At 40.3% G+C, this 27,309-nt stretch overlaps 2 protein-coding genes across 3 annotated transcripts; both read left to right on the forward strand.

Annotated features, from left to right (window-relative positions):
• Positions 1-3,914: 3,914 nt before the first annotated feature.
• LOC103998557 (uncharacterized) lies at positions 3,915-24,982 on the forward strand. 2 transcript variants are annotated; one of them, XM_009420049.3, is made up of 10 exons: positions 3,915-4,084; positions 6,543-6,581; positions 9,632-9,709; positions 9,962-9,986; positions 10,082-10,114; positions 10,270-10,391; positions 10,504-10,634; positions 10,778-11,001; positions 24,248-24,504; positions 24,728-24,982. In XM_009420049.3, exons 2-10 carry the CDS (start codon positions 6,579-6,581, stop codon positions 24,821-24,823), a joined length of 969 nt encoding a protein of 322 aa, XP_009418324.2. In that variant the 5' UTR covers positions 3,915-4,084; positions 6,543-6,578; the 3' UTR covers positions 24,824-24,982. The 2 variants fall into 2 exon arrangements, with proteins under 2 accessions (XP_009418324.2, XP_064939716.1); XM_065083644.1 differs by having other exon boundaries at positions 3,962-4,079.
• A 611-nt stretch (positions 24,983-25,593) lies between these two features.
• LOC135584507 (transcription factor MYC1-like) lies at positions 25,594-27,107 on the forward strand. The gene has a single exon (XM_065083643.1). It carries the CDS (start codon positions 25,730-25,732, stop codon positions 26,981-26,983), a length of 1,254 nt encoding a protein of 417 aa, XP_064939715.1. The 5' UTR covers positions 25,594-25,729; the 3' UTR covers positions 26,984-27,107.
• The last annotated feature ends 202 nt before the right edge of the window (positions 27,108-27,309 follow it).

Consider the following 27,309-nt stretch of genomic DNA (forward strand, 5'->3'; position numbering starts at 1 on the left):
TGTCATGATCATCGGATTCCACTATTACCCGAGAAGGCACCAACTAATGTCCGACCGTATAGATATCCACATTTCCAAAAGGCAGAGATAGAGAGGATTGTCATAGAGATGCTCAAAACAGGAGTTATACGAGCTAGTGTTAGCCCATATTCTTCCCCAGTCTTACTAGTCAGAAAGAAGGATGGCTCATGGCGGATGTGTGTTGACTATCGAGCACTTAACAACATTACAGTGAAAGATAAATATCCTATTCTAGTAGTGGATGAACTATTGGACGAATTAGGAGGAGCTCAGGTCTTCACTAAATTGGACCTACGATCGGGCTATCATCAAATCAGAGTACATAAAGGGGATGTTCAGAAAACTACCTTCAGGACACATAATGGCCATTATGAGTTTCTAGTAATGCCTTTTGGGTTAACCAATGCGCCCTCTACCTTCCAGAGTTTAATGAATGATATATTTCGGGCTCATCTCCGTAAGTTTGTTTTGGTTTTCTTTGATGATATTTTAATATACAGTCATTCCTTAGAAAGTCATTTATTACATTTACGAACTGTCTTTAATATTCTTCGTGAGCATGGTCTTTTTGTCAAGAAATCCAAGTGCAGTTTTGAGCAACCTGAGGTTGAGTACCTCGGCCATATCATATCTCAAAAGGGTGTTGCAGTTGATCCTTCAAAAATCCAAATGATGACAGACTGGCCAATTCCAAAGTCAATCAAAGCTTTAAGGGGGTTCTTGGGATTAACCGGCTATTATCGAAAGTTTGTGAAGAATTATGGCAAAATTAGTACCCCCTTGACGTCACTTCTAAAGAAAAATGCATTCAGATGGTCAGAAGAGGCAACTCAGGCATTTCAATTCTTGAAAACTGCAATGTCTACTACACCCGTGCTGGCTTTACCAGATTTTAACAAGATGTTTGTGATTGAATCTGATGCTTCTGGAGCGGGAATAGGGGCTGTATTAATGCAGGAAGGTTGGCCTATCACTTATGCTAGTAAGGCTCTTTCCCCTTCCCATTTGAGTTTATCTATTTATGACAAGGAGATGCTAGCTATAATACATACAGTCACAAAGTGGAGACCCTACCTAATTGGTCGACGGTTTCAAATACGCACTAATCACAAAAGCCTCAAATATTTTTTAGAGCAAAAGATTTCTTCTCCAGAGCAACAGAAATGGGTCACAAAGCTGTTGGGATTCGATTATGAGATCATTTATAAAAAGGGGAGTGAGAATTTAGTAGCCGATGCCCTCTCACGTCTTCCAGAACAAGCTGAACTAGTAGCTATTTCTATTCCTATTTGCAAGACTTTGGAAGTTATCAGAAAGGAATGGTCAAATAATCCTGAGATCCAAAACATCATTAAAAAATTAGAAGAAGCCCCAGGTTCTGTCTCAAATTATAGTTGGGATTCGATGGACTTGCGCTATAAAGGCCGAATAGTGGTTGCCCCACATTCTTCTTGCCAAGCAATAATTCTGAAGGAGTTCCATTCATCACCAATTGCTGGTCACTCGGGATTTCTCCGCACTTATAAGCGAGTTCGACAACTTTTTTATTGGAAAGGTATGAAAAATTTTATCAAGAAATTTGTTACTGAATGTGATGTTTGCCAACGTCACAAAAGTGAGACAATAGCCACCCCGGGCTTACTACAGCCCCTCCCTATTCCTGATGGTACTTGGACCGACATATCTATGGATTTCATTGATAGTCTCCCATCATCTCAAGGAAAGAGTACTATACTTGTAGTCGTGGATAGACTTACAAAGTATACTCATTTCTGTGCTTTACGACATCCTTATACTGCTGCAAGTGCTGCTCGTACTTTTGTGGAAAACATAGCTAAATTGCATGGGAGTCCCCGTTCCATTGTTAGTGACAGAGACAAGATTTTTACTAGCTCCTTCTGGATAGAACTTTTTCATTTACAAGGTACTCAGCTGAATATGAGCACTGCTTATCATCCACAAATAGATGGGCAAACTGAAGTGGTAAACAGGTGCCTAGAAAATTACCTCCGATGTTTTATTAGCGACAAACCGAAGGAATGGGTCAAATGGCTTCCCTGGGCAGAGTGGTGGTATAATACCTCTTACCATTCTTCTATTAAAATGACTCCATTTGAAGCAGTTTATGGCCAACCCCCACCTACAATTACAAAGTATGTACCTGGTTCTTCTAAAGTTGATCAAGTGGACAAGGAATTGATGGATAGAAATAAGATTATTCAGCTTTTAAAGGATAACCTCACAGCCGCACAAGCAAGAATGAAACAACAAGCTGATAAACACCGAAGTGAACGAGAATTTACTGTAGGTAATTGGGTTTTCCTTCGTCTTCAACCCTACAAGCAAACTTCCATAAAGGTCCGATCTTCCATGAAGCTATCTCCTCGGTTTTTTGGGCCTTATAAGGTATTAGAACGCATTGGACCAGTGGCCTACCGCTTGGATTTGCTTGCTAGCTCTAAACTGCATCCAGTCTTTCATGTTGCATGCCTTAAAAGGAAATTGGGTGACGATGCAATAGTGCAATGCCACTTGGCAGACACTTCTACTACTGGGGAAGTTCAAGCTCAACCACAAGTCATACTTGATCGACGAGTTGTAATGTACCGCAGACATCCTGTAATTGAAGTGCTGGTGCAATGGGCCAACTTACCAAAGGAAGATGCCACTTGGGAGTCCTACAACATGCTAAATGAGAAGTTTCCAGAACTTGATGCTGCTCAGCCTTGAGGACAAGGCTGAATTGAAGGAGGCGGGATTGTTAGGATCCTTTTATTTTTCCTTTTATTTTCTGTGCTTTTCTTTTATTTTCTACGTATTTATTAAGTCTGTTTAGTTTAGCTAAAGTCGGAACTCTATAAATAGAGATGTAACTGCTTCTTTTCAATTATCTATGACAAATACTATTTTGTCTTTTGACAAACCCTAGGAGGTCGATCCCCTCGAAGCGATCAAGGAGGGCCGATCCCCTCGAAGAGATCAAGGAAGTCGATCCCCTCGAAGTGATCATCCCCTTCTCTTCTTCTTTTTACGATAAGACTTTAGGGTCTTATCAGGATCTGCCCTATCTGTCTCGACTTCCCAAAGTGGGCATGTAAGACCCACACCTTATTGATATCATAGTTGAAGAAATCATGCCTCACATTAATGATTGGCAACATGCCCTAGCTTCCCTAGTGGCCTCGTAGCTGACATCTCAACAGAAGTCATGCCTTCGCATTAATGACTAATAACATAACTTGGCTTCACCAGCCTTCCCTTCCAGATGGCCGATAGAAGGACCACTCCCTACCTAACCTAAAACAATAAGGGAGTCAGCCTAGAGGCATCCCAACGGTCCGTCCAAAGTGCTAGTAGACACATTCCAACAAGTCACCCTCGTTAATACCTCCACCATATAAGATAATGGGGGCCTTGGCTAACACACGTTTAGATTACTCAGTGTCAAAGTATAAAAGCTAAGCCCTATACCAAGATGGGGGGAGGGGGTTGGACAAGAAATCCTCTATTCTCTCATTTACACTACTCATATTATTATCTTTCTCTCTCTTCATCTTTCGTTAACTTAAGCATCAAATGGGTTAAGCAATGATGCGCTCAGCACAGACCAATTGTATAGAACCCTTGATGCCATCCAAATATGTGGCCAGGAGGCGGTTCAATAGCCAGGAGAATCCATCTCTTGTATCCGGTTTCATCGTACCAAGATCAGGTTGCTCTCAACGAACCACCTCGCTAACGGGATCTCTACACCGATTGACTATATTAACTCCCCTCGTTAGTACAAATAATTCATCGAACCATATCTTGGACAGTGAACCAAACGGGTCGATCCACCCGTTGACAGTCTCTATATCTCAACACTAAACCGCCTGTCGAACTGAATTGTTTATAGACCGTCCGTTCAATTAAACTCTCCGGTCGGGGCCGGTCTCCGACTCGGTATCGGTCTACTTGAACCCCTGAGACACCAGGCCACGCCCTCCCTTCTATATCCTCGATTACTTCGTAGCGAAGTCGTCTTCCTCTTTCGAATCCCCTCGGTTTCTCCGTCTCTTGTGAGGTTTCCATCTCTTGCCCCAAATTGTTATGCTGTTTCTCCTATTAATTTTCTATTTGTTCTTTATATTATTTGCATCCTTGATTTCAGTTACATCGAACCGTAGAGATGGAAATTTTAGGTTTTTTTTATCGCTAGTCTCCTCTAAAAGATCACATATTTGACTGAAATTTAGGAGCTTTTTTGCTAAATTTTTATTTTTTTACTTAGGGCAAAGCATCGGTAGATATATTTCCATGTCGGGATAAACTAATTGTAGATGAAAGTGATTCAAGTGGAAATCTAATTAAGAAGCACGAAACTACGATTACGTTGAAGATAAAACGAAAATATGATGTAGGTGGATAGATTTTATGCTTGATGGATGTCTTTTTGGTCATCTGGATTAGTAGGATCTCAGAATCTTACCCGGCTGTCAGTACTGGACAATGTCATGCCAATACAAAGTGCCAATGTGCTGATGATCTGCAGTGTTTCTCCTCTCGAGTGCTTGAGAAGGAAGAAAGTATCTTTCATACATGGAACTGGGGAAGATAGCTGGGAAGAACAAGGAGAAGTCTTTCTATCCCGGTGAGTTAGGTAGAATGTAATTGTCTGCAGGAGAAGTCCTTTTGGGGCATGTTTTTCCTGGCCAATTGAGCAAGCAATGGAACATAGCAAACTATACTTCAACCAGTAGCTATCATGGTGGAGTAGGGTAGAGAGGAGCAGTTTCTGTTAGGCTAGCTATCATCTGGCTGACTTGGTGATCGACTGTTAAATGGTCAGTAAGGCCCTTGTGAGCATCCCATCAATGGTTTATGTGTTAGGGCATGCCGGCATGGTCACTATGATTTGAAATTTGGGTAATATGATAAATTACATAGTCCAAGGGAAAGTAGATCATATGGTCATCCAGATTATGGTGTCTGTATATTCCTTGTGGAGAATTCTAATTGTAAAAATATAAGTTCCATGGGAGGTCTCCATATAGATATGTTTATCCAAGTAATTTTTTATCTGAAATTGTGCTATTCTTGGCCTCTGCAATATGGTTTTAGCTTGACCTATACAATAATGTTTTGGAGGAACTAAGGATAAGTATCAGTTAGATGAGCACAATTGCAATTGTCCTAGTTGATATTGACAATATTCCTCAAATTTGCTTATTTTGGCTGTGTTTCATAATATTGTGCTCAACATTCACTGAGAAAAAAAAATCTAGGATCATTAAAGGGTTAGTGGTCTTAGTTTCATATTTCTGATCGTTCTTTCAAGATAAAGATGGCTAATCTTGAGGGCTCTGCATGCTAGAAAAATAATTTGGCTGATGGAAATTAAACCTGAGGCCAACCAAGAGAAACCTATGTGTTTGGGTTGTTTGTGGTTATTGAGATATACTAGCTGGAAAGCATATAAAGTTGTGGAGAAAGAGAGTTGGACTTTTGTTTCTTTATTGGCTAACTTCAGTTTAGGATTACATTAGGTAAAATAGATCTAATTGGATATTGTATTTGGCTTGAATTGGATATTGTGATGACAAATCAAGTTGAGGAGAGTAGATTGGATTGAGGCACCCAATTAGGTCAAAGTTCAATTTTAAAGAAGTCAAATTTAGTCTGGTTGTGCGGTGTATCACTAAAGAAGATATTACTCAAGTCAATGGATTGAAGATAGAAAATGGGGATTATACTAATAAGTCATATACAACAGATCACCCCTACAAAAATGTAAAACAGCAAGATACACTTCTAGTCATAGAGCTCTTAGGTTGAAATTAACTGATTCTCATGATATATTTTTTATTACAACATTAGTAATTTAGACATGTATCATTTACCAAATAAGGGTCCACCTTATAGGCTGTAAAGAGACCTGATGCGATCAATGTCTTTTCTTTCCTGTTTTGTATTATAAACCTATGTAGATAAGCTATGAGTTCTATGGTTAATTAAGACTTCTGTTTGACCTAACTTTGAGTTTACAACTCAAGTTGCAGTTAAATTATTAACTTATTTGGTTGTGTAAAGCAACCACTAGGATTATGGTTGGAAGTTATCACAAATTTCGAACAAAATATGGAAGCATCATACAAACCAAGCAAACACCATATTGGCATTGGAGGCTCAAACCTATCTGAATAACACAGTGTTTTGTATCCAATTAAAAGATTAGGAATAATTGCTGATAGTCTTTTTTTAATCAACTTTCAAAATGAAAAATGACTTCTTTCTTGATATAGAAGTTAGAGTTGCTTCTTAACTAGTGTGTTTCTATTGCGAAAGCTGCATACAATCCATATTGTCATCCAAGTTATATATATATATATATATATATATATATATATATATATATATATAGTTCCAACTTATTATCATATATTGGTATCCATGGTGATTATTATTTGTTAACTTCTTTGTGAAGTTCAAGTATCATAATTAGCTCCCATCGTAATGCTATTTTGATTCAATGGTTTTTTCAGGATATCTGAAGAGCGAACTACTTGGATCTAAGCAAAATGGTACATACAAGAGGAAATTTCAGAGCTTTAAATTTTGATAACTTTTTCTATTAGAGCTTTTCATTATGAACTTGCATGCATGTTGCCTAAGCTTCTCTGTGTAGATTCTGAACTTTTGACATAGCATCTCTATTGTCAATTACTTTAAGCTTCCCTAAGTAATACTTAGACTTTGTACATGTCATCTGGTTGGTTGTTGGATGCTGAAGGATGGATGTAGACAAGTTTATCGTGTGTTGGATATTTATGGTGCAACAAGAACATCCTTTTCACCTCCAAGCAAGTGTCTCGCATGCCAGCACATTACAACATGGGGAACATGTCAGCTGAATCAACCCAAGTAACAATAAGAAGGCTTGGGTGTGCTGGTGTACCTTGGGTACATCACCAGCCTCTGTCGTGGTTTTGTGATGGCACAATATTGAATGATTGGTATGCAAGCACTACGGCATCAGATAAGGGCATAGCAATATCCAGTTGCATATGCAAAAAATAAATTGGTACTCATCTAAATGAATAGGATTCTGTGAGTAAACTTTTAGATCATTTCTAGTATGATATGATGAACAAGGAAATCATCAAACAAACTATGATCAGATTTAAAATATAATTGAAAGCAAGTCATAAAAGGTATAAACATTGTAATCAACATTCAATGAATGAGAAGAGGTGGTCGAGTATCAGTGGAAGAGAAAGTATAAAGAAAGCCAGAGAACGTTAACAAAGAGGAGATGTAGAGAAGAGGAATAATGAGAGGTAGAAGTGGATTTGGTGTGGTCAGTCAATAAAGCTTTGAAAGAGGAAGAAGGGAAGGCATAGGTTAAGGTAGATGCTTGGAAGGACTATGTGGGAGAGAAAGGCACATGCTGGATTCATGATGTAACTTAATAGCAACCTCTATTGTTTCATTCATTGTAATACATGTTTTCATGTCAAGGCAGTGAAACTAGGGTTTAATGCATTCATTAGGTTCAACAAGTTTCCAATATTATAGCAATTCATTAATTACAGGTGCAAAGTCCCTGTGATTCAGAATATTTTTGTCAAAAAGGAAAAATTAAAATAGTTTGATGTAATCCAATTAAAATCTAATAAAAAATAAAAAAGACACTGTCTAGGAAATATTGAAAGAATGAGACCTCAGTTACTGCTTTTTGCCTAAGGAAGTCATCATCTAGGCGATATTGAAGGGGTTTTGGACCAATGCCAAGTGACTTGTCCTCTTGATTTGAGTGGAAGGCGAGTCTACAGAACCAATGCTTCTAAGATTAACTTTAAAATCTTGATATGAAATTTACAGTAAATACTAATTTAGATTTCATGTGTAATCCTGGTCTCTAATCTCTGATCTAAAATTATTCATAGTATTTTGATTGTTTTTCTTTATCTTTATATGGACAAGCAAAGTGCCCTAATGATTCCATTCCATTAGATTATTTGTTTCAAATCAATTTAGATAGTTTTTAAAAATAATTATAACTAGATTTGTCAAATTTATGAGATCGAAATAGGGGAAAACTTATTAATCCCGAGAGATTCAAGTGGGTCTTTACATGGCAATACAACTTCCCTTTCAAAATATATGCTTTCTCTATGATTTTAATATTTCTCACTATGATTATAGAAGTTTATTTATTTTTTCTGAATTTCAGTATCAGAACATTTCCATTTAGAAGTGTAGTAAGCTATGTTTAAGAACTAACATCTACCGTGAATCATGGTTTACTAATTGCACACATATTAAAATCTGGTCGATGGGGATGCATCCAGAATTAATAACCTAAAACTAAGTAATTTTCTTTGTTTGTTACATATGAAGCACAAAATTCATGCTTGTAGGATTTGGTCAACTATTTGCGTCATTAATTAACATGGTATATTTGGGAAACATGAAAGGTTGAGATTTTTTAGGAAAGAAGAAAAATATCAGCTAAAATATGAAGATGGAGTTGGTACCTTGAATTTTTTACGATTCACTAATTATGAGTGAGTGCCCCATCTCAGAAAAACTGTCCAATGGCTCCACTCTAAATCATAGTGGTAGTCCACATTGACAAAAGCAACTCTACTGTATTTGCCTCCAATCCTGATCAATGTTCTATGGTCTTTTTGCCAAGTTCTCACATTACAATTCATGGTTCAATGCTAACTACCATAAATGAGAAAATTCTTGCTGATCTAGAATTAACTCATTATCAGCAAAAGAGTATGCGTATGTATTTGCCATTAGTAAAGTCTACCCCACAAGTAACCAAAAAAATCAACATGCATCTCTCTGAACTTATAAAAATGGCTAAGGAACAATTAGAAGTCTGACTTTCTGATGAAAGATTCAAACTTTCCCTAGGATATTTTGCCAATAGGATCCCTCATTGTAGCACTCCTGCTAGATTAACCAGGTACAACTCCATTGCTATTGTCGTGTTTGTACTGAGACGTATTAAGTCATATCTCTCTCCCCTGCTCGTTCATCTAATAGTGCTTCATACATACATGAATTTGTATAGCGAGCTGGGATCATCATCAGCATCTTCCCTGTATCTCGTACTCATCATGGACAGGTTACTCGGTTGCCGACCTATTTAGTTCTTCCCTGTGCTTATTGCTTAAGCTTTAGGCTTTAGGCTTTTCACTGATCCATTTCAATATTGAGAGTTTGTCTGATCTTTTGAGGGACATTTGTAAACTTGACGATGTTAGGAAATCTACTGATTAATATTACTCCAGTCTTATTATTCCTCTAATGCGACTGTGTTGATTATTGTTGGAGGTTTTCCTGACAAATAGTTTTACTTAATCATGGAGGTTGAATCACTTGTTTCGAACGTCTTGCAGCACCAATTATCCCCAGATTGCTGTAGAGATATGTTCTATAGTCGGTTGCATCTTTATCTCCTGTTGCATGCTCATTACTTATTCTGGTGATTAATATTGCCATTGCCCATTATTTCTGCATTCTTTTCATTTTAAGTTTATTGTTCTATGACCTGGTCATTTACTTAATTGATTTACAGTTAATTCTTTAACATTTCTTTTGTTTTTTGTATCAGTTCTTTGAAGGATTTGGTTATCATGGAAATTCATTTGAGCAGACTTACCGTTGTTACCCTGCTTCTTTCATTGACAAGGTTTGAGGTCCTTTCTTCTAATAATTATTTTCTTATTCTTCCTAAACAAATAAAATTGTTCAAAGTCCTCAAATAGAAGAACCATGTCATTTGACTATCATTTATTTTTTTGTGAACAGTCATAAGACACTTTTTGTGGAAGTGATATTCCCTGTTTTCTAACATGTAGAGGCTGCCTGTTGAGAAGATGATTTAACTAAGTGTTTACATTTTTTCTGTTAAGGAGTACTGATATTCTGTTTCTCTCTGCAGCCACAGCTGGAAATTGGTGATAAAAGTAATTCACTCGTGACTTTGCTCTCTATTGAACTATTTGTTGTTCGTTTATGCACTATTAACTAAAATAATCTTTTGGGCTTTTTGTTCTTTCAGTTATAATGCCTCCCTCTGCTCTTGATCGTCTTGGTTAGTTGAACTATTTTCCTTTCATTTAATCTCTTTTTACATAATATGGTAAAATGCACTTATTGCTTCTGCAACAGCTTGTTTTCATTGTCTAGTGGGTGATCTGTGGTGGTACTAATCACCAGATATATCATGCTGATATTTGTACTCTGCAGCTTCTCTACACATCGATTACCCAATGTTATTTGAGCTGCGTAGTGTTGAAACCGAGCGAGTTTCACATTGTGGTGTTCTAGAGTTTATTGCCGAAGAAGGCATGATTTACATGCCGTATTGGGTAGGCAGTACTGAGAATATTTTCTTGGTTTATTTTCTTTTAATTTATATATTTTTAATTCTGTTTCTGCTGAATGTGAAGTCTGTTATCTAATGTGCTCCTCATTTTTCAGATGATGCAAAACTTACTTGTACAAGAGGGGGATATAGTTCGTGTTAAAAATGCCACGCTTCCCAAGGGTACATATGTGAAGCTACAGCCACATACAAAGGACTTTTTGGATATCTCAAACCCCAAGGCCATGTTAGTGAACTTTTTGATGCATTGTTAATTCAACCAAAGGCTCCATCATCCCTTCTGCATTTGCTTTAACATGGATGTCTTTTGGTAATATGAATAATTTGCTACAGTAAGGCCACTAACAAGATGTTCTTGAAAATTTGCAGTTTGGAAACAACTTTAAGGAATTTTTCATGTTTAACAACTGGTGACAGTATCATGGTAGCATATAACAACAAGAAGTACTACATAGATATTGTGGAAACAAAGCCCTCTTCTGCAGTTAGCATTATTGAGACAGACTGTGAGGTTGACTTTGCACCACCACTTGATTATAAAGAGCCTGAACGTCCACAAACTTCTGCACCTATGATCAAAGCACCAGTTCAAGGTTTCAATGCACACTATCCTTTGTTCTTCCCATCTTAAGAAATCGTATTCTCTTTATTTTTTTTGCCAGATTTCTCCAGATTTGCAGTGTTCTTTGCTTAAAAGTTTCTTGATGGGTGGTTTTATCATATTTTAGCTATTTCAGTATTTTAATGTAAGTGCTTAATATGCTTTCTTTTTAATTATCATAGTCTTCCTAGATTTGTGCTGCTTTATAATCAATTGTATGTAAACCTTGGTTCTTAGTAAATATTGTACAGTAGCAATGGGCCTGCAAATTGTATACATAGGTGCATGGCCAAACTACCAGACAATCTGCATAGGCATGCTTCATTCTAGGCCTTGACATGAGAGATTTCCTTGTTTTTCTCCCTTTTTTTCCCCTATCCATTGTATCTTGGTTGAAGTTTGATAACAGTCTTGTTTGCTCTCTTTTTTTGCTTTCCAATTCCTCCAGCACTTCTGGTTGTACCATTTGACAATACAGCACCACATGTAGAGCATTTTGTTCCAGTTGCAGGCCGGCACACTTTCTGTGACCAATACTTAATCCTTGTGTTAAAAAATGGTGGGAAATTTGTTCTGGTGATATCCATATCAGCTGCTCACATTATTGCCCATACTCTTGTATTCTCAATTTTTGTGCCCATACTGTCTACAGTTAGGTGTCTTGGACATTAGTCTATATAAAATGCTTCAAGGGTTAAAATCTTAGCGGCTAGATCAGTATTGTAACAGTACTGTACAATATACTGAATATTATTGCAAGGTGTTACTGGTGAGAACAAGAGAGAGAGAGAGAGAGAGAGAGTGAGGGAGAGGAGATGGGGGAAGAAGAGGAGGTGGTGGTGAAGGAGAAGAGGAGGTGGTGACAGTGGGGTAGATGAAGGAGAAGAGGAGAAGAAGAAAAGGTGGCTGAAGACGAGAAGGCATCAATGGAGACTAGAGAGTAAGAGAGAGAAAGAAAAAAGGATAAGAGCATAAGACAACTATCAATAGCTGTCAACAAACTGAAAAAACAGTTATTTGGTACCAATACCTGGCAGTAGGCTTACCACCCATTAAGCTTGGTGATAGATCTGGTACAGTGAGCTTACTAGGCAGTAAGCTCGATTTCAAACGGACAAAATTGCTGCAATTTGTGTACGAGTGAGTCATCATATCAGTAAATACAAAACAATATTTGAAACTTTTAAGTTTAAACCATGGTATGCATACTCTGTCCATTTTTATCCACAGATATTCCTTTCTTGGCATGGCATAAAGTCTTTAATATAAAAATACATCAAAAAATTTACTATTTTGTTAGGCTACAGTGTAAATTGGCAAACTGTCTTAAACGATATTCAAAATAATTCCACATTTTTAGTACAAGAATACTTATCTATCTGGGTTTTTTTGGAGCAGGCATTTCTGATTTGCCTGGAAATGCATGCTTCTTTTGAGTTGCGAACTATTGTGCTTGTAAGTTTGTGTGCTGGAATCCTGCTTGCCAGCATTTTTTTCAGTATTCTAGAAACCTGCGTGCTAAATGTTGGGATTCTAGGTAATTCTAGTCATGCTAATTTGGATTCATGAGTTTCTATCTTGACGTTTCTTATGTTTGTTTATAAGGAAATAGTGCATAAGTATTGATCAGCAAATCCTTGCTAAACCTTGCTTTTTTCTCTTGGTTATCCTCTGAATAGTCTAAACTATATGCACCAATTTTGCTTCTTGTGCTTTCGAGTACTTGTTTGATAGGATGTCATGAACTTAGTTGGTTTTGCCTAAGTCGTGCGGCACTCTTACGTGTCCGTCCGTAAAGGTCAGCCTTCCCGAAACCTCCTATGATCCCTTCGGACCTATAAAAGAGAAAACGAGTTAGAGAAAACATTTCACTCGGAATCCACAAGCAATCATTTCAGTAAATACTTCATAGCCAATGTAGATTACAAACAGACTTCACAAGACCGTTCAAAGCTTTGAACGATCGCACAACAAAGGGTCCAAAATGGTCCACTACAGACCGAAATCCCTTCAAGTGCTCACATGACACAACCCTTGTTTGAATGCTTAAGATGATCACCAAAACCAACCAAAATGGGGCTGCTAAACTTATTATCAGCCCTTTATATGCTGTCCAAAGCATGAATAAAATCGAAAGACGTGGACATATATGAGCATTACATCAAACACCCCGTTTATAGTTTTGTCTGTGATATTTTTCCTCACTTATTCTTTTGACGTCCTCGTCAAAGCCTTTGCAGATGCCGCATCTCCTCACCTTTGTTGAGTCTTCAATTTTCTGCTTCAGTTGCAATATCTCTTGGCCCTCAGTAGCACTCCACGTTGTTGTTAAGTAGTTGAACTTTGATCCGTCATGTTGCTTCAACTCGTCGATGACTCTGACTCTGGTGTAGGGTCAGTTGAGTTGTGCTGATCCCTGTTAGTTCCTACGAATTCCTTAGATGAAGGAAAAGACCATCCTTAGTATATGCAGTCTCTCAAATACTTTATGTCGCTTGAATTGGGTGGATGCTTGTTAAAACTTTAACGAGCATTGCTTCGCAGACTTCAAAGTTTTTGGGTCCTTCCTCTGTAAAATTTACCCATCGATTATTCTTCCACTTAGTTGTCACTTCCAAGTAGGTTCGCATCACTTCCTCTTTCGATAGCCATTCTATTGGGAAATGAAACAGATAATATATTCTCAGTAGCATTGATCACTATTGGTGAGGATTTAATAACTATTATCTTCCACTAGATTTCTTCAAAGGGTCTTTGAACTTATGCAGAGCTCCTCTACTGGATAGATAAGAGAATTGGGATATTCAGTTTCATCAATTCTCTTAAGAGTTGAGAAGACAAAGGTTACTTGACTTCGCCCGCCTTCTCGAGGATTGTACTTCATGCATTGAGTTGGTTACTAGCCTTTGCTGGTTATTTGCTCACATTTCTAAAGCACTCAAAGTGTTTGTACTCCTTGTATTGAGTTAGTTACTATGATTCACCTTCTCAATGCAATCAAACTTTTGGAATGCAATAACTTTTCACCCCAATTTGGTGTAAGTCTCTAATAGTTTTGGTCACCTCTGGGATTATACCGCCTTCTCTATTATTTCTACTGCCTACTCCTTTGAGTAGCAAAGGTACAATACTCCATACTGCTTACTTCGTTCCTTAGTCGAGCCCTCTTTTATCGACCTGAAGTCCTTCGCTTTCGGCTATCTTGATGAGAAGCTCATTAACATCAATTTTACGAAGTTCCCTGGCCCTTGCCCTTCAACCTTATCTTGGTATTTGGGGTTTGCCTCTACATTCTCCACCTCCTCGACCGCTTTCATGACTAAGTGCTCTCACTCTATGTGAACAAAGGATCGATGACTTCACGAAATTCCTGCCTCTGCGATACCATGGCGTTGCCATGCTCATGGCTCTACTATCTGTTGCATCGCATCTGCGTCCCTTTCTTCGTGATCGATAGATCTGCCTCTGTGGCACTGTGGCACTCCTCCGAGTCCACCTTCATTCTAATCGATACTTGATTTTGGGTAGCTAAGTCCCTTTGGACTCATCTTCCTCGCTATTTTCAACTACCTGCTTCAACACCTCTGTGTTCTCCGAGTAGTTCTCCTTGATCAATGGAAAGATAGACTGCAACTCCCATGCATGGCCTTCACCATCATGTTATAGGGCTTATGTCGATTTTGTTCTCCTTAGCTTCCTTGGTGGCAACGTTCACTTACTTGGCCTTGTTCTCTGACTTGTCGGGTTCCCTTAAGTGAATATGAGCTCTAAAGCAGTCCAACTCTCCAATCGCTCTGATCATACCTCTACACGATCAAGTCCCCATAGGATTCACTAGTACTTACATTCGAAATTCTCCCTTGGTGGTACACAGCCTCTGTATGTTGATAACCAAGGGTTTCATTTGATGCAAAATTTGATGCACGCATGGAAAACCCGTCTTTGTGATATCATGGCATTCACTCTTTAAATCCATAGCTTTTTTGGCTGTCGTGTTGTTCACCGAAATGGAGCTCCCAATAGCTCCTGATCATACCTCCGTATGATCTAATCTCTCACTCTCTCACGGGACTAGTTTCGTGTGTATCGTATTGCCACGAATTATTCCACCACGATTTGCTACATCATGTCACCTCTTGATGACATCTCCATTGCATTCTGATCATTGTGAAATGAACTTGGATTGCGATCCCTCCATGTGTGGCCTCTGCTAATACATTGCAGGGCCTCTTCTACCTTCAATTGTATTCGCTCCTTTGGCTATCAACCTTTGTCCACCTGCTCTCGGGTCACACCCAAACAAAGCACAGCTCTAAGACAATCCATCGCCTAATAGCTCTCGAATTCCACCGACTTCGCTGAAATTGGTCCACCATTGTTTAGATCCTGGGCCTCTGCCCCACCAGCATAATCTCCACCTGCGCACCGCTTTCTTTATGACAACTCGAATGGCAGCACTATGGTGTATTCTTCAAGTATACCCACCTTCGCGTCCCCTTGCCCCATGCCAAGGTCTTTTGAACCCAACTTCGCCTTCGCAAGTTGAGTCGCCTTTGTTCCTCCATCAAATGCTTCTTCGAGATAATGTGCATGTGCCTCGAAGCACCCTTCATCTTTGGCACCATGCAGGATGAGTCCGCTCCATCAAAATGAGGGACCCATAGAACGACATGATCCCGTTCTTACCACTACAAGAGTTCATGTCCTTGACCTCTGTCGAAGGAAAGCTTCATGCCTTCACTCCATGTTCTATCTTTTATGCCGACTCTTTTTATGCGGCTTGGGTACTTCACCAAGTTACACCCAAGTTGCTCCACTCCTCGATTTGCATTGAGTTGATGGTGGCCCTTGCCCCCACCATTCTACAGGTCAGCCCTCTATTAAGTCTGATCTCTATATCGGCTTCAAGTATGCCTTCATTTTGTGTTGTCTTAGGTTGCTCCCCCACTTGATCTCACAATGCATTACCTCATACGAGATCATGCGACAACTCCTCGTCGCTCGCTCGGTCCGTTGAGCTTTGTGGAGTTGTTATCTTAAGGTACTCCTCAACATGTGCGATCCGTTGCACATGATTCTCCCTCTGGAGAATCGGGACTTATCCCTCCTAGATATTTATCCCATTGGAGCAACTTCTCTCTTCGTATTCTTTCCTTTAGAAGTTTCGGAGACCACCATCCCGTTAGACTACTTCGTCTTGCTGAACAAACTGTGCATTGTTTTTTCTCTCGCAAATGCACTTGCTAGATTGCGACTCCTCATAAATACAACCCTCGTTGCACCCTCCAAGGCCTAGCAACATGCTGAACTCACTGCACACTTCAGCCTTCTATGGACGCATTCTTCCCATGCCGAAGAGAAAGTTTCAATGCTCCATGGTGCCGAGTTTCTATCGCCTTAGGATGGCCACGAACATTCCATCGTTCACATACAAGCCCTTGCATGAGTACCGAGTTCTTTGAGTTAACAATTCCCTTTACCTTTGTGAGCTTTGTACAACTCTTTCAGTCACTGAGCAACCCATTCCACTTTGCACGGTCTCATCCTTTTACCAAGCGCCTCGTTTGATTTAAGCACCATCAAGTATGGTTATCAACATCGAGCCGTAGCTCAAACTCAGCCATCTCAACCTTTGTGTGCTACGTATTCTTCCCAGCTTGCTTGTCCTCGTGGTGCCTCTCGCGCGAAAGGTCTTCTAAATGTCAATCTCAAATGCCCGCTCTTCTGAGCGACTCCTTTCCCTACATCTCTATGCCCATTTCCCCCAAACGGTCATGCGTGCTAGTTGCTCTCAACGTAGCCCTGCTAGGTCCCCCACATTTACATGCCAAGTGTTTCTAAGTGCTTGTCCTGCTTTGATGCCATATGTCATGAGCTTAGTTGGTTTTGCCTAAGTCGTGCGGCATCCTTGTGTGTCCGTCCACAAATGTCAGCCTTCCTGAAACCTCCTATAGTCTCTTAAGATCTATAAAAGAGAAAACGGGTTAGAGAAAGTGTTTCACTCAGGATCCACAAGCAATCATTTTAATAAACACTTCATAGCCAATGCAAATTACAAACAAACTTCACAAGCTCTGAACGGTCGCACAACAAATGATCCAAAATGGTCCACTACATACCGAAATCCCCACAAATACCCACATGACACAATCTTTGTTTGCATGCCTAAGACGACCACTAAAACTAACCAAAATGGGGCTGCTAAGCTTACTGTCAGCCCTTTATATGTTGTGCAAAGCATGAACAAAACCGAAAGATACGGATATACATGAGCATTACATCAAACACTTTGTTTACAGTTTTGTCTGTGGCATGGAGTTGTTACTTAATGTGCTAGTTTCAGTCATCTATCTCGTAAGCATATAGCTTATTTTTGGCAACAACACCCAACCAAATCTGAGTATCAGAGACATTAATCTAGCATTAGGGAGAGAACTGTCTGCTAATTCAGCATGCACATTTGTAATAAAACAAAGTTAACTGATATAAACTTAATTTCTGTTCATCACATGAATATATGTAATTGTAGGAGATTATTTTTTTTGATTTTATGCAATAGAAAAAGCAGAATATTGGAATTAAAGAGCTAGAAGACTGATGTACAAGAGGAAGAGAATAATAAGACAATATAGATTTACCATTTAGTATAACTAGAGTAGGAAATAATGAGTGAGTTTTGTGTGTGTGTGTGTGTGTGTGTGTGAGAGAGAGAGAGAGAGAGAGAGAGAGAGAGAGATGGCTGCCATACCTCCTAGGAAAGAAGTGTAAAGGATCAAGTTAGATGAATGGGTGAGCAACAGGGGTTTTTTAATTCTTTTTGTTCTTAGACTACTGATTGGCCAGAGATGTTTTCTTTCACGTGTACATCTTATGAACTCATCAACTACTGAAAACAGAAATATAAAACTAAATTTAGTACTTCCTAAACTGAATGGAAGCTATTCGATCTGTATTTTAGGTTAACACGGGAGTATCTAATTTGCTACAATCTGTTCATATGGACCATGCTGATAATATGATATTTTTTTCAGCCAACAATATTGCCTCATAATCTTTGACTCAGCCTACTCAAATAAGACAGCTCATCAGCATATTCCCTGCACAAAGGTAAAGCTGTGTCATAATGCTTTTCTTCATGGTTAAGGAATACATTAAATGAGTTGGTTAGCAGTTGTAAAACACTTAATTTCGAAATTCCCTATGCACGAAGGGTTGTTTCATGCACTAGTATTTATTTTGGTGTTTAAGGCTTAGAAAAGACTTTAGAAAACTGAGGATATTGACAGAAGCTCTCTTGGAGTGCTCTTTTGAACTATGTATCTCTTGGATGCGTCCTTGAGTGGTGAGTCTTTTGCTTTCAGTTCTGTATCCTTGTTTATTATCATTAGCATAGTGATCTTTCTGTATCCCTTTTGATTTTAAACTTGGTGGTGAGTTATTTTTCGTTTTTACCAAAGTTTCTTCAAGAGTTCGTTCCTTGCCTTCTGTGACATTTTCTATCTGAACAACTGTTCTATCGGTGTTCTTTCAAAATCCATTCTGCATTTTTACCCTCCCCGGTATCAGTTTGGTATCAGAGCTAAAGGCTAGAGATCATGGCAAGGCGGAATGGAAAAGATGTAGTTGGTGAAGGTAGCGACCATGAAGATGACGCTGAGTCGTTAAGGCTGTAGCTACGAAAATTGCTGCGTAGACTACAAGAAAAAAATGAAATAATCGACGAATTTTAAAGTAGACACAATCAGCATGAAAATGACGCTCGAGAGTTTTCTTCTGATGATGATACACCTCCTCTTCCAAGGGAGTCGAGAAGATATCGGAGAAGAAATGGAGTCCAAGACGAGTGGCAAAATAAATATAACCCCAGATTGAATATTCCAGAATTTGAAGGTAAAATAAATGTTGATGACTTTATCGATTGGCTTAATACAGTAGAAATAATTATCGATTTTCATGAACCACCAGAACAAAAGAAAGTCAAACTTGTAGCACTCAAACTCAGACGGAATGCATTTTTTTGGTGGGAAAATCTGAAGAAACAAAGAGAACGTAAGGGGAAGAGTAAGATCGTTACACGAGAGAAAATGAAAAGGGAGCTAAAGAGAAAATATTTACCTCATAATTATAGGCAAGAGATCTTTTTCAAAATATATGATTTCAAGCAAAAAGATCTTAGTGTGGAGGAGTACACTGCAGAATTCGATAATTTAATATTAAAAGGAGAGCTTGTGGAACCGGAAGAGCAAACAATTGCAAGATACTTAGGATGTCTGAAGTATGAGATTGCTAAAGTTGTTCAACTACAGCCATATTAGTCTTTAAATGATGTGAGCAAGCTGGCATTAAAAGTTGAAAAGCAGCAGAAGTTTGAAAAGAGTTTTCGTTACGGCTTAAAAGAAGGCTATACAAAAGGAGAAAGTTCCAAGCCTACTATCCAAAGCAAGGTGATATCGAAGGTGCAAGAAAAGGGTAAAGAATCTGTTGGCAGCAAAAAAACACCTAATTCATCTACCCCAAGTGGTCGAAAATGCTTCAAATATCATGGTTTTAGGCATATTGCTTCAGATTGTCCAAATAGGAGGATTGTAGCTTTGGTTGAAGATCATAGTGATGGAGGAGAGGATGAAGATGAGGACGAACCAAAATACGATGATGATGAGGAAGAGATTACTTATGCTGATCATGGTTTGTCTATTGTATTGCAACGTAGTTTACAAGTGTCTTATGTGGCCGATGATGAAATTTGGGTGAGAAAAAATGTGTTTCACACTAAATGCACTTCTCTTGGCAAAGTGTGCTTGGTGATCATCGACAGTGGTAGCTTTGAGAATGTGGCATCTTTGGAGATGGTGCAAAAGCTAAAGTTGGACACCATCCCTCATCCACATCCATGCCAGTTATGTTGGCTGCAGAAAGGAAATGACATCAATGTAACTAAAAGATGTTTAGTTTTATTTTCTATTGGCAAGTATTATAAAGATGAAGTATGGTGTGATGTTGCTCCTATGGATGCTTGTCATATGCTGTTGGGAAGACCTTGGCATTATCTTAGCTCCATTACAACCATATGAAATCAGTGTACCAAAGAAGAAAGTTAGTGCTTTTATGTCCTATGGTGAATGCAAAGGTGAATTAGACAAGGGTGGTCAGTAGTAGTAGAGGAAAATGAACAACACAAGGAGACACCAGCAATCATGAAACAAATCCAAGAAGAGTTTGAAGATGCTATATCAGAAGAGATTCCACATTGTCACGGACAAACTTCTAAACATGATGTTTGATGTAATGCTTATGTATGTCCGTGTATTTTAGTATGTTCATGCTTTGTACAACATGTAGAGGGACGGTCGAAGGCTTAATAGTCTCATTTTAGTTAGGTTGGTGGCCGCTTTAGGCTTGTAAATAAAGGTTGTGTCATGTGAACACGTGTGAGAGATTTTCGGTCTGTAATGGACCATTTTACCCTTTGTTGTGCAACTGTTCAGAGCTTGTAAAGTCTGTCTGTAATTTGCATTGTCTATGAAGTGTTTCCTGGAATGTTTGCTTGTGGATCCCGAGTGAGGCGTTCTCTCTAACTCGTTCTCTCTTTTGTTGGTCCTAAGGGACAATGGGAGGCTTCGGGGAGGCTGACCTTTGCGGACGGACACGCAAGGATGCCGCACGACTTAGGCAAAACCAGCTAAGTCCGTGACAACATGGCCTTCCACCCTTGAGAGACATCCAACATCACATTGTTCTTATTCCGGGGGCTGTTCTACCTAATAAGGCAGCATATAGAATGAGTCTCAAGGAGCATGAAAAATTTCAAAAGCAAGTTGATGAATTAGTGAAAAAAGGGTTAATTCGGGAGAGCATGAGTCCTTGTGCGATTCCAGCCTTGTTGGTGCCTAAGAAGGATGGTTCTTGGAGAATGTGCGTGTACAGTCGCACCATCAACAAAATCACAGTGGACTATTGCTTTTATATTCCAAGGTTAGATGATTTACTTGATCAATGTGGTGCTTATATTTTCTCTAAAATTGATTTGAGGAGTGGCTATCACCAAATAAGAATGAGGCCCGGAGATGAGTGGAAAACAACATTTAAAACTAGAGAAGGCTTATATGAATGGTTGGTTATACCATTTGGGCTATCTAATGCTCCTAGCACCTTCATGAGATTTATGAATCACATACTTAAGCCATGCATTGGAATATTTGTTGTAGTTTATTTTGACGATATATTGGTGTACAGCAAGAGCGAAAAGGAGCATATGAATCATCTGAAAGAGATCTTTTTTATTTTAAGGCAGCAAAAGCTTTATGCTAATCTAAAGAAGTGTGATTTCTTTACTTCTAGTGTGGTGTTTTTGGGATATGTTGTTTCAAAAGATGGAATCATGATGGACCAAAGTAAGGTAAAGGCTATTCTCAATTGGCCAACACCTGCTTCATTGCATGATGTGAGGAGTTTCCACGGCTTAACTTCGTTTTACAGAAGATTTATCAAGGGTTTCAGCTCTATTGTCGCTCCAATTACCGAATGTCTGAAATGTGATAAATTCAAATGGACTAGTGAAGCTAATGATGCTTTTGAGCTTTTAAAAAGAAAGGTGATCGAAGCTCCTATCTTAGTTCTACCAAATTTTGACAATGTGTTTGAAGTTGAATGTGATGCATCTAATGTGGGAATTGGTGCTGTTTTGAGCCAAGACGGAAAGCCCATTGCATTTTTTAGTGAAAAGCTGAATGATACGAGAAAGAAATACTCTACTTATGATAAGGAGTTTTATGCGATTTATCGAGTTTTGTCTCATTGGAGTCAATATCTTCTTGCCAAGCCATTTGTTCTATATTCTGATCATGAGGCATTAAAGTTCATTAATCACCAGCACAAGCTAAACAAGAGGCATGCAGCTTGGGTGGAGTTTTTACAATCTTACAACTTTACAATCAAGCACAAATCTGGTGTTCAAAATGTAGTTGCTGACGCATTAAGCAGAAAGCATTTTTTATTATCAGCAATGGAAGTCAAAGTGGTTGGATTTGAAACATTCAAAGATCTCTATGAGAATGATATGGATTTCGGCTCAATATGGCAGAATTGTAAATCAGGTTCCTTTCGATAATTTTCTATCTTTGATGGTTTTTTTTTTCGAGCTAATGCTTTATGTGTTCCATCCTGTTCTTTGAGACAAGTAATTCTAGCTGAAGCTCATGGTGGTGTTTTGGGTGGATATTTCGGTAGAGATAAGACCTTAGCTCTTATTCAATCAAACTTCTATTGGCCTAAGATGTTTAGAGATGTGGAAAGACATGTAAAGCAATGTCGAGTGTGTCATTTGGCAAAAACAAGAAGTCAAAATTCTGGTTTGTACACTCCATTGCTAGTGCCAAATGCTCCATGGGCGGATGTGAGTCTTGATTTCGTTTTGGGACTGCCAAGAACTCAAAGGAACAAGGATTCTATTATGGTTGTTGTTGACAGATTTTCAAAAATGTCTCACTTTGTTCCATGCAATAAATCGAATGATGCATCTTATATTGTTGATTTATATTTTAAGGAGATTGTTAAATTGCATGGTATTCCAAGAACTATGGTGTTTGATCGAGATTCAAAATTTGTTAGTCATTTTTTGAGAACTCTTTGGAGGAAGCTGAGTACTTCTTTGAATTTCAGTAGCTCGCATCATCCACAAACCGATGGGCAAACTGAGGTAATAAACAGAAGCTTGGGAAATTTGCTTAGAAGCTATGTTGGCAAGAATATTAAGCAGTGGGATGTCATTCTTCCACAAATTGAGTTTGCCTATAATCGTTCTATGCATGATAGTATTGGTAAGAGTCCTTTTGAGGTAGTTTATGGTGCTAATCCTGCTGGACCTTTGGACTTAATCCCTCATTTTACAACAAAGCAATTTAGTGGAGATGCTGATGAAAGAGCTAAGCAGATAAAGAAGCTGCATGAGGGTGTGAAAGCAACCATTGAGAAGCACAATGAGAGGTACATGCAAGCTGCCAACAAACACAGAAAACATGTGGAGTTTAATGCAGGTGATTTGGTCTGGATTCATCTAAGGAAGGAGAGGTTTCCGCCATGCAAATTTGGAAAATTGAAACCAAAGGCTGATGGCCCATTCAAGGTGCTTAAGAGAATTGACAAAAATACTTATGAGATTGAGCTACCTAAAGATTACGGAGTATCCCCAACATTTAATGTAGCTGATTTAAGTCCTTTTTATAATCATGTTGACGAAACAAATAAGAACTTGAGGACAAGTCTTTTTCAACCAGGGGAGATTGACACGGCAGTGTCTAATTTGCTACAATCTGTTCATATGGACCATGCTGATAATATGATATTTTTTTCAGCCAACAATATTGCCTCATAATCTTCAACTCAGTCTACTAAAATAAGACAGCTCATCAGCATATTCCCTGCATAAAGGTAAAGCTGTGTCATAATGCTTTTCTTCATAGCTAAGGAATACATTAAAGGAGTTGGTTAGCAGCTGTAAAGCACTTAATTTCAAAATTCCCTATGCATGAAGGGTTGTTTCATGCACTAGTATTTATTTTGGTGTTTAGGGCTTAGAAAAGACTTTAGAAAACTGAGGATATTGGCAGAAGCTCTCTTGGAGTGCTCTTTTGAACTCTGTATCTCTTGGATGCGTCCTTGAGTGGTGAGTCTTTTGTTTTCAGTTCTGTATCCTTGTTTATTATCATTAGGGTGGTGATCTTTCTGTATCCCTTTTGATTTTAAATTTGGTGGTGAGTTATTTTTCGTTTTTACCAAAGTTTCTTCAAGAGTTCATTCCTTGCCTTCTGTGATATTTTGTATCTGAACAACTGTTCTATCGGTGATCTTTCGAAATCCATTCTGCATTTTTACCCTCCCCGGTATCATAGGTTAATTTGCCAACCAATCACGGAAGATGGAACCATCATATGACGTCATTGTTTGTACAAGCTGCGAGCCATGTTTTAACCATTTGCACGTGCTGATATAGTTCCATTATAAAACAGCCTGTCAATATTTGCCATATTCCTGATAGGTCATTCATTTAGATGAATCCTGGATATATGTGTGACTTTCAAATCTGTGCTTTAGCTGTGGTCAGACATGTTTTCTTCAAATTGATCATTCATCTATAAGTAGAATTAGTTCAATATACAGGGACCAGAAACCATTGCTACTTGATTAACACTAGCTCTTCTCTTATCTTTCTCTTCTTAGAGGTATTTGTCTTAATATTTCAGTTCCGGATGCTCAAACTGAAGCCAAAGATGAGCAAAAATTCACTCCATTTACTGGTACTGGAAGAAGGTTAGATGGAAAGCCTTCAAAGGACCAAGCTTCAACTATTGTTTCCCCAATGGAAGATCCCAAATCAGAAGCCGTAAACAGCATAAAGCAGTCAACACCGTCCACTTTGCAGAGCAACCCTTCTCGTCAAAGTATGGGAAAGCTTGTTTTTGGTTCAAGTTCCATTCATGCTTCAAGAGAAGCACAGAAGGTGCAAAACTTGTTCTTACCTGATTGATCATTGTTTCTATTATCCGATAAGGATGAAAATAATACAAATTTAGATTCTATCCAAATGATGTTGCACCAACCATATGGTTGATATTAGGTGCCATTTGACCAGCCATATGGGCAATATATTTTTATGGACTCCTGGTGACAATATTTATGCACTTATAGCAGCTGAAACAAAATTGTTTTATTGTTTTTTGTAGGTTGCCTCTAAAGAAATAAAGGAAGAACCTGCAAAGAAAGAAGAAGAACCAAAGTTCCAGGCCTTCACTGGCAAGAAATACTCCTTAAGAGGTTGATCAGCTGCCAATTGTTCCCATCTTGTATTTTGGAGTGTCTGGATGACAGGAAGTGGTTTTCACTTTAATGTTTTGTACTGTTCCTGTCATCCCTCTTGAATCTTTGTTTTTAATTTATTAATCTAAGATTATATGTGATATAATATGGGTTGTGAACTAGTTATTTTTCCTGACATCATCCTTTACCATCCTCGATTCTTCGCTTCTTATCCTTACTGTCAAATTAAGGATATGGAGGGAGTTCTTGTGACGTGCCAAATGATTCCATTATCTCGAGGCATTTCTTTTTCTATTTTTATCTTTCAGCTGACAAACACCATCTTTATGGTAGATTAAGAATTGTTGTGCAGGTCAGAGTATGAACCTGCAAGGCCAACACATGCTATGCTGTAAAGGTATAGGTTCATATCATTCAGACAAGTTTATTGACATTGTTTTGATGTTGTTGTGATTTGACATCTAAGGCTTGATTGTATGTGTTCTGGCATAGGTGCAAAGTGAGCACGACACGAGTTCACCCAAGTGAAGGTTCCATGCAAGGTTGACATCAGTGTTTCACGAAATGGAGGTAAGAGCTCTCCAAAAATGTCTATTTAGTGATTCACTTTGGTCGAAAGCATGCATACTAAGAACATGAGCAACTCGTGGTAAATATATCATATCATATTCTCTTATTCCATAACATGGCATATGCATCTACCTACTCTCCCCCATCCATATGCTATCATGCCTTCAAGACTTCAGTCAATCATTGTACCGGGCTTCTGCCATCCTCCACCCGTTCCCCATGTCGCATCCTCTGCCCTGCCCCATTAAATTACCTGCCCCTGCATCTCCCTCTCGCACACGCGCACGCACAGAAAGACGAACACTTTGGCTTGGAGTTCTCCGACGAACCAATCCGTAATGGACGAGCTCATTATCTCCCCTTCATCCTCCTCCTCTTGCTTGCACCAGCCGACGGCCACCGCTCTCCAACACCGCCTGCAGCGCCTCCTCGAAGCCCGCCCCGAGTGGTGGGCCTATGCCATCTTCTGGCGCGCCTCCCCCGACCACCGCCTCCTCTCCTTCGCCGACGGCCACTTCCGCGGTGCTCGCTCCGTCGCCGACCGTAGGTCCGGCGCCGACGCCGTCGACGACGCCGAGTGGTTCTACGCCGTGTCACTGAGCCGCTCGTTCGTGGTGGCCGGGGACGCCACCGCCGTTGCGGCTGTCCCCGCCCGCGTCTACAGCTCGCTTGCGCCGGTGTGGCTGGCGGGCGCGCATGCGCTCCAGGCGTGCGGGTGCGACCGCACCCGCGAGGCCCAGCTTCACGGGATCGAGACGCTGGCCTGCGTCCAGGTACGCGGCGGCGTACTCGAGCTCGGCTCCACGGATATCATCGGGGAGAACTGGGTCGTGATGCAGCAGGCCAAGGCCGTCTTCTCCACGCTGCCGCACGACGCCGCCCTCGCCACCGGCGCGGCCCAGACGATCGCGACCGCCCCGTCGCCTGCGGTGAGGAAGGACGGGGCCGGCCACTCGTCTTCCGTCGACTCGGGCCACTCGGACTCGGACGGCGGACTGACGGTGGAGCACCGCCGGCCCAAGAAACGGGGGCGGAAGACCGTTAGCGGCACACGCGAGGCGCCCGCGAGCCACGTCGAGGCGGAGCGGCAGCGCCGCGAGAAGCTGAACCACCGCTTCTACGCGCTGCGCTCGGTGGTTCCCAACGTGTCGCGGATGGACAAGGCGTCGCTGCTGGCGGACGCCGTGGCCTACATCCAGGAGCTCAAGGCCAAGGTCGACAAGCTGGAGGCGGAAGGCAAGACGGCCACGAAAGAGATCACAGTGGAGCAAACCGCCGGTCACAGCGCCGACGCCGGCGCCGCGACGAGCAGCACCACGACCAGCGCCACCACACTCACCAAGGCGGCAATGGAGGTTGAGGTGAAGCTGCTGGGTGCCGAGGCGCTGATAAGGGTGCAGTCGGAGGACCGGGGCCACCCACCAGCGAGGCTGATGGCGGCACTGCGCGACCTGGAGCTCCGCGTGCACCACGCGAGCGTGTCGAGCCTGGAGCAGGTGGTGCTGCAGGACGTGGTGGCGAAGGTGCCAACCGAGCTGCAGCGCGAGGACGGCCTCAGGGCTGCCCTCCTCGCCAGGATTGACAAGCACTGACCTCCTAACGACATGATCTTCGTCTCGTCCTTGTTGTGTTTCGTAGCCAGCACGCAGGTCTTTTCCCATGTCTTGCCCTCTCTACATGGAACCAAGACCTACTCGGCATCAATGCATCAACTTCCTTCTTCTTCTTCATCAAATGATTGGTTATATTAGTGCATCAAACAGAACAAGAACACCCATTTGGAGAAGTGCCACTAGGTTTAGTTAGCTCAAAGCTGGAGGAGGAAGACGACAATGCCGACACCATCGACAGAAGGGGGGGAGGAAGAGCCGCCGCATGCAACCTTCACATCGACGTTTGCTGGAGGCATTTGAAGTAA

The sequence above is a fragment of the Musa acuminata genome, chromosome BXJ1-9, assembly GCF_036884655.1.
Source record: "Musa acuminata AAA Group cultivar baxijiao chromosome BXJ1-9, Cavendish_Baxijiao_AAA, whole genome shotgun sequence".
Taxonomy (NCBI): domain Eukaryota; kingdom Viridiplantae; phylum Streptophyta; class Magnoliopsida; order Zingiberales; family Musaceae; genus Musa; species Musa acuminata.